Source organism: Panthera uncia, chromosome D4 (genome assembly GCF_023721935.1).
Source record: "Panthera uncia isolate 11264 chromosome D4, Puncia_PCG_1.0, whole genome shotgun sequence".
In the NCBI taxonomy this organism is placed as follows: domain Eukaryota; kingdom Metazoa; phylum Chordata; class Mammalia; order Carnivora; family Felidae; genus Panthera; species Panthera uncia.
Genome location: NC_064807.1, coordinates 939,801 through 946,992, shown reverse-complemented (window position 1 = coordinate 946,992; position 7,192 = coordinate 939,801). Strand labels below are relative to the sequence as shown.

General features: G+C 61.6%; 1 protein-coding gene across 3 annotated transcripts in view; it reads right to left on the bottom strand.

Moving 5' to 3' along the window:
- Positions 1–7,192, bottom strand: part of FGD3 (FYVE, RhoGEF and PH domain containing 3) — a 55,801-nt gene continuing 48,609 nt past the window's right edge. For 2 of the 3 annotated variants that reach the window (XM_049635381.1, XM_049635329.1), the window contains exons 16-18: positions 6,340–6,483; positions 5,396–5,542; positions 1–5,154 (exon numbers count right to left, since the gene is read on the bottom strand). In XM_049635381.1, the coding sequence (XP_049491338.1) occupies positions 4,936–5,154; positions 5,396–5,542; positions 6,340–6,483 (510 nt within the window). In that variant the 3' untranslated portion in view covers positions 1–4,935. The remainder of the gene's footprint in view (positions 5,155–5,395; positions 5,543–6,339; positions 6,484–7,192) is intronic. The other variant, XM_049635462.1, reaches the window with a different exon arrangement.

The following is a 7,192-nucleotide window of genomic DNA, read 5'->3' as shown; positions in this document are numbered from 1 at the left end:
TCCCTCCCGTCTCAGCTCTCACCGGGGGTGCCCTCGTCGCCCGCGTTTCTAGCGGGAGCGCACCCCACACTCCTCCCGTCCGCAACTCCACAGCCACTCGGTTCGGGGTGTTCGCCACACAGCCCGTCCCGTATCGCACGGAACCCGTTTGTTGGAGCTGCCGTGCAAATGGCCACAAAGTTGGCAACGACAGAAATTAAAGGGATTAAAACAGCAGAAATTTACTCTCTCTTGGTTCTGGAGGCAGGGAGTCTGGGGTTAGGGTGAGGGCAAGGCCACACTCCCCCTGGGAGCGTGGGGGGCCTTCCAGAATGTCCTCTCCTCTTCTGATAAGCACTTACTGGGTTTGGGGCCCTGCTCTATGCTTAACCAGCAACATCTGCAAAGACCTTATTGCAAATAATGTCACCTTTTGAGGTTCCGGATGGACGAGAATCTGGAGGTAACAGACACCATTCAACCCGAGACACCTGTGTTGGCTCTCTGCCCTTCTCCATCTCATTTTGCACCCACACAGCTCTTTCTAGGTGGCCTCCTCAATAAACTCCTTGCATTCAATCCACATAACAGGATCTGCTACTGAGAGAAACCTGACACAGCCCCTGCTCTGATCTCCTGGGGACCTCCCCGTGCTGAGCCATAGCACACCCCTGTGTGCAGGAGAGGGAGGTGGCCCCTTGGTCCAGGTTTTGGGAGGACACAGAAGAGGCTGCTGTAGGTTCTGGGCCGAGGGCCACACACACTTCCTGCTCTGGGGATGACCCCGGATGGGCTGCTCAGTTGTCAGTTTTCTGGGGCCCCTTTGGGGGCAGACATTGTGTTTCGGGGGCATTACTTGCTTGTCTGGGTTTTATAAGGCACAGGGAGGGGGGGCCTGTCAGGGAGGGGGACGTGTGTCACAGCAGGCAGAGCGGCCTTGGCAGGAAGGGGGACAACTTTGTCCCCCTCAGAGGTACCGCCGGTGTGGATTCTGGCCGGGGACATCTTGGCGGCCGCAGGCTGGTCCCCACAGACGGTGGCTGCAGGGCAAGGCAGGCAGCAGAGAGCAGGACGCTCTCTCATGGCACACGCTTCATTCTCCCACAGCAGCTTCAGGTGAGGCTGGAGATGGCTCTATTCCCCAGGCCTGGTTTGGGCCCCCGGAGGCCCTTTCTTCCTGTTCCAGGAGGGCCCTCTGGCCCCCTCACGCCCAAGGCTGGGCCCCCTGGGACCAACCAGGAGTGCTGCACACAAGGCTTCCCACGAGTAGGCTGGGGGGCTGCGCTTTCCTGGGTTCAGCGCCTCCGTCCGCTCTGTGCACCCGTAAGCGGGCACCACACCCATTAGTCCACAGAGCCGGTGGGGCCAGGCCTAGCCTGGCAGTCCTGGGAGCCAGCAGGGCGGAGGCGGCCGTTTTTCCAGGATGGAATGTGCAGAATGTGGGGTGGGCGCCTGGCTCCTCCCCACAACCTGCCCTGACCCCACTCACCGTTTTGGGCTCTCAGTTTTCTCCCTCATAAAGTGGAGCCCTGGTGGGTGTGAGGGTGTTTGGTCAGGGAGCAGCACCTCACAGCAGGTGTTCAGAACACCAGAACCCCTCAGGGACCACCTGGAGACCTGCCAGGACAGCCTGGAGCCCCCTGGCACCCTTGAGACTCCCCTGGGGACCACTGGGAGCCCCCTAGGGATCACAGCTGCATCATCTGGAGAAAGATAGAGTGCTGACAGGTGGATACACCTGGACCGAATGCCTCTCGAGCACTGCCCACGCGGACTTGCACCTGGGGCACACAGACCTCCTTCCTGGGTGCACTAGGTGGCTGGGTGGGAACCAGGATGCAGAGGGGGTAGAGTCCCACAGGGGGAGGGTGTGAAGGACTCAGGTGCTGTTCTGGGAGGCTTCATGACCCTTTTCTCCCCATGTCAGAGATCGCAGGTGACCACCAGCCGACCCTGCCCACCAGGAGCCCTGTGTGTGTGTGTGGGTGGGGGGGGGGGGCGGTGCCTGAAAGGAACGGGCGTTGGGGTCCATGACAGCCTCGGTTCCCAGCTGGGCCTCCTGGAAGGATCCGAAGGGGCTCACCTGCAGATACGTGCAAACAGCTCTGGGGGAGCCGAGCCCGCCCTCTCCCTGGATGCCTGGTGCCAGGACCGTCAGGCCCCAGGAGGTGTGGGAGCCACAGCTAGAGCACCTCAAGGCCTCAGCTGTGGGGTCTGGCATGAGCTGGGGCTTCAGGGGCTGATCCTGCCACCTCAGTGTCCCCCTGGGGGACAGGCATAGCTGCAAGTGGACCCAAATGCCCCTCTGCCAGTGTTCTGGGGCATGCTGTCCCCTCAGGTCTCATCGTGCCAATCTCTGCAATGGGACCAGACGCCCAAGGATAAGCTGGCTCTGTCCCTGAGTCCCGGAGACCACGGGGGAGGCAGCCACTGGGTCTCTCTGAGCTTCAGTTTCCTCCGTAAAACAAAGATCCCAGGCCCAAGGTGTTCAGGGGCCACACGGAAAGAACAGCGTCCCCAAGCCTTCACCAATCCTGTTGGCAGATACCAACTGAGCACCTGCTAGGAGGCAGGCACCTGCTAGGAGGCAGGCACCGTTGTGGGTGTACCGTGCTGCCCCGGGAGCTTCTGTGCTGGATGGAGAGACAGGTTAAAAAGGGCAAGTATCCAAGCAAAAAGTAGAGACCGGGCACAGGTACATCCAGCACGGTCTCAAAAGGGCCGACAGGGAGGTGGGAAGGAGGCGGGTACGTTCTAATAAAGGTCCAGGGCCGGAGCCGGGGGCACCTGGGTGTGGTGAACAGGAGAAAATGAGGCTGGACGTGTGGAAGGGCCAGAGGCTGCAGGGTGTCGTCTGACCCCCAGTCCCAGAAATCCAGTGGCGGCACAGAGGAGGCGTGCGAGCAATGCCCTGCACGAACAGGTGGACGACACCCAGCCAAGTCCCTACCTCACTGTGTGACCTCAGGCAAGTGTATTTCCCCCTCTGGGCCTGGTGAGGACACATGTTCCCATGGTGGTGTGGTCAGTGGGCCCTGGCACCCACAATGGGAGCCTGGGCTCCGACTGCTAGCTACCCTTCCTCCTGTGGACACCTGCTCAGGTAGACCCCTCGCTCCAACCACAGCCCCTATGCGTGGCATCAGGCTAGGCAGGCAGGGACTGAGACCGTGTCCCGTACCGTCTGGCATTCCTCAGGACCCTCCGTGGGTGCGCAGGAGAGTGTGCCCAGGCCCTGGGCTTCAGGGCAGGAGGGGCCCCTGGGGACAGACCTGCCTCCTGGGGCTGCTCACCGCCACCCACCTGTGACTTCAGACTGCGGTAGTTGCTAACTTTTATCAGGATGTTTCACAAGAACACTGGCGTTTCATCTCTTGAAATGCTGGGAGCTGCAGCCTCCAACTTGCCCATCACAGGGGTTTTCCTGGGGACCCACTGGGGACCCGGGGCCCTGTCTCTATCTGCGCCCCCACAACCCTGCTGCTGCCAGACAGATCTAGTCACACTCCCAGGCCCGCCCCGTGGCCCCCACCTCTCAGAGCAACACCGAGGGACACCTTGGGGAGACCAGGCCCTGCGGCCTCCAGCCTGCTCTGCTCCCCACCTGTGACCTGCTGGCCCCTCGTGGCCCTGCCCTAGGCTTGAGCGGTCTTCCTGCAACACCCACCCTGGGGTGTCCTCCGCTCCGGATTCTGTTCCTCCCAAACCCCGAGGCACCATGTCTTGCGGCTGCTGGAGTCCTTCCCAGTGTCTCGTCCAAAATCCACAGGCCCCGGGACTCTCTGATGGACTGCTGTGGAACATAACTCCCAGGGGACCCTCAAGGTTGCCCAGTGAGGAAAGGGCCCCCCACTGGGATCACTGTGGAAACGTGCGTGAGGGGACTCCAGGCTGGTGGGCAGGAGGAGAGGGCCCGGGTCTGCCCAGGCTCAGAGAACTCATGGGGGCAGCTGTGAGGACCCCTCCTTGGGCACCCGCAGTGGGGGGGGGGGGGGCTAGTTTCCTCCCACCCCACGGAATGCTGCTATTCCCAGTGGGTCACTTCCAGCCACCCCCTGGGTCTGGGGTGATAGGACTCAGTTTCCTTAGCTGTCAAGTGGGCACATCCTGGAGAGAAGGGCCCAGTAGGTCCTGCGGACACAGTAGGTGCTCAGTCACCACACAGAGAGCAGAAGTCATGGGTGTGGGGGGAAGGGGACCAGGTGGGACCAGGGGGAGGGGCCGGCTGGGCCCCAGGCCCTACACTGCGCCACAGGGTGGGCCCCATACCCCCCAGGCCTAGCTGTGCTGTCACCCTCTTTCCCCACCTGGCGCCCCTGCCCTGAGGCTGTGCCCACCTGCTGGCTGCCAGCATTTATTTCTGCAGACAAGCAGGTCCTGCCGCTGGCCGCACACACAACTCAGGCCTCTGCTGGCCTCCGCTGACTTTCTCAGGGAGGTCCCTCGGGGATGGCCCAGGCTGACCACCAGCCAGTCCAAATGGGGAGGTGGGCCTCGGGGCCCGGACAGGGTGGAGGAGGGGTGGAGTCCACCACCGGTCACAGTTCAGCTCACGGGTACAGACGGTGTGGATGGGGCAGGGGTGGGGCAGCAGGGAGGGAAGGCAGGACTACAGACCTCCACCAGGCCCCGGGTACCCCCAAGTCGCTCCTTCTGCCTTCCAGAGCTGGCGCCCCACACCAGACAGTCTGCCAGCACCCTCACTCCAGGCCACACAGCTGGGGCCGAGGGCAGAACCAGGCTCTTTGCGGACACATGCTGGGTGGGCAGCTGCCCCCTCTGGGCCTGTTTCCTCCACTTCTGAGAGGTCCCTTCAGTGTCAAACGCCCTGTGACCTGTCCACCCCCAGCGGTCCGAGCCCTTTGCACCTGCACGCGGCCTCCGACGCCACCTCCCAGGTGACAACAGGCCCCACCGTGGTGGCTGCGGAGCGGGGACACCTGGCGGAAGCTCAGCTCACGGGGCCCCTGGGAAGGCCCGAGCCAGGTCTCCACGGGCAGCTGCGCTCAGGGCCTCCAGCCACCGCTGCTGCTGCTCTGCCGACGGGGTGCTCAGGTACAGGGCCTGCTGGGCCTGCTGTAGCCGCCACACATGCCCGGTGCCCAGAGTCTCCATGGGGTCCGGCACGCTCACTGTGCAGCCCGAGAGGGGGATGGTGCGTGGCGGCCGGCCAGCCTGCAGCAAAGGAGAGGTGGGTTGGCACCTGGGCCTCTGTGGTGCGGGCACCGCTGACCACTCCTTCCCACCGGCGGGCAGCAGAGGGGTGACTCAGAGCAGCCGGGGAAACAGAGGCCCCAGATCACACAAGTCCGAGCGGGGTTGGTCCCGGGCAGTGTGGCCCAGGCCCCTCTGGGCTGTGGGAACCGGGACACGCCCCCCAGCACCACCCCAGGGGCAGGGGGGGGCGGGCACACACCTGGCTGCCTCCCTGCAGGTGCAGCACCAGCTCCAGGGGCTCCGACGTGGGGATGGTAGCCCACACCTCGCTCCAAGCGTCACCGCTGTCTGACACCCGCAGGTGACCACACAGCAGGCTGGGCTGGGCGTCCACGGCCGCCGCCTTCTGGAGACACAAAGGATGGGTCAGGCGCAGCCTCCCTGCAGGTGGCAGCCTTACGGGCGGGGGTGGGGGTAAAAGCGCCAGGCCTGGCCTTCTGGGAGCAGACTGGACAAGGTCCCGGGCTGGCCTGACCCACTCCAGGTCACCACAAGGCCTCTTGCTAGCAGGCTGGACCCTCTAGGAGAGTGAGGCCGCCAGTGGGTCCAGGAAAGAAATACAGAGTAGGGAAAAACAGAACAGCAGGAACCAGGGTGTGGTTCACGGGGAAGGGCTGTGTTTCAGCTGAATGCACACACCATACACACACACACACACACACACACACACACACACCCCATGTGCACATGAACACACACACTGAGCACACGCACACACCATGCACGCACACACACACACACCGTGTGCACATGAACACATACACTGAGCACACACAAACATACCATGCACATATCACATGCACACACCATGCACGCACACACACCACATGCACATGAACATACACATTGAGCACACGCACACACCATGCACACACACACACACCGTGTGCACATGAACACATACACCGAGCACACACAAACATACCACGCGCATATCACATGCACACACCATGCACGCACACACACCACGTGCACATGAACACACACACTGAGCACACGCACACACCGTGTGCACATGAGCACACACTGAACACACACACACCCTCTGTCCCAGCCCAAGGGAAGCCAACAGCTCTGGGAGCATGGTCTACACCGTGCCAGGGACAGGGGCTCCTGTCCAGGACGTTCACTGGCCCCGCCCACCTCTGTGCTGTGCTTGGGGTCCTCGGGCACCGCCTCAGGGCTGGGGGTCTCAGGTGCTACCTGCTGGGTCAGGAAACACTCTCGGCAGACGCGGCTCTGCCTGCCGTTCTCAGCCTTGAACTCGGAGCACTTCCCACAGATGACCTGTAAGGGAGAGGGCACCTGTGACCTCACCTTCCAGACAGAAGACTGTGCAGGAAGAGGCTGGAAGGGCCAAAGGGCCAGGAGAGACGCGGCATGTAGAGGGGAAGGGTTTCTCCGCAGGAGCCTCGTCAGAGGACAGGGACCCTGGTACGGGCCCCTGCTGGGCATCCAGGACTTGCCTCCTCACCTGGAGGGTCTAGGGGTCTGGTGGAAGACTGGGGAGAGGTGTGTGTGCACGGAAGGAAGACTGGGAAGAGGCACAAAGCACATGGAAAGATGCTCGACATCACTTGTCACCAGGGGAATGCAAATCAAAGCCATGATGAGATGTCACCTCACATCAGTCAGAATGGCTATTATTCAGAACACAGAAGGTAAGTGTTGGTGAGGATGTGGAGGAACTGATGCCTTCAGCATTGTTGCTGTGAATGTAAAATGGTATGGGTGCTGTGGAAAAGAAATACTTGGGGCCTCAAAAAAATTGAAAATGAAGTTACCCTATGACATAGCAATTTCCATGATTTCTACTAGATTTCTACTTCTATTTCTAAGGATGGTTGGATAAGTGAATGGACGGATGGATGATGACCCATCCGCCTACCATCCACCCACTCATCCATCCATCCTCTATCCATCCATCCACCCATCTATCCACCCACACACTCACCCTCCATCCATTCATCCATCTATCCGACCACTCACCATTCAC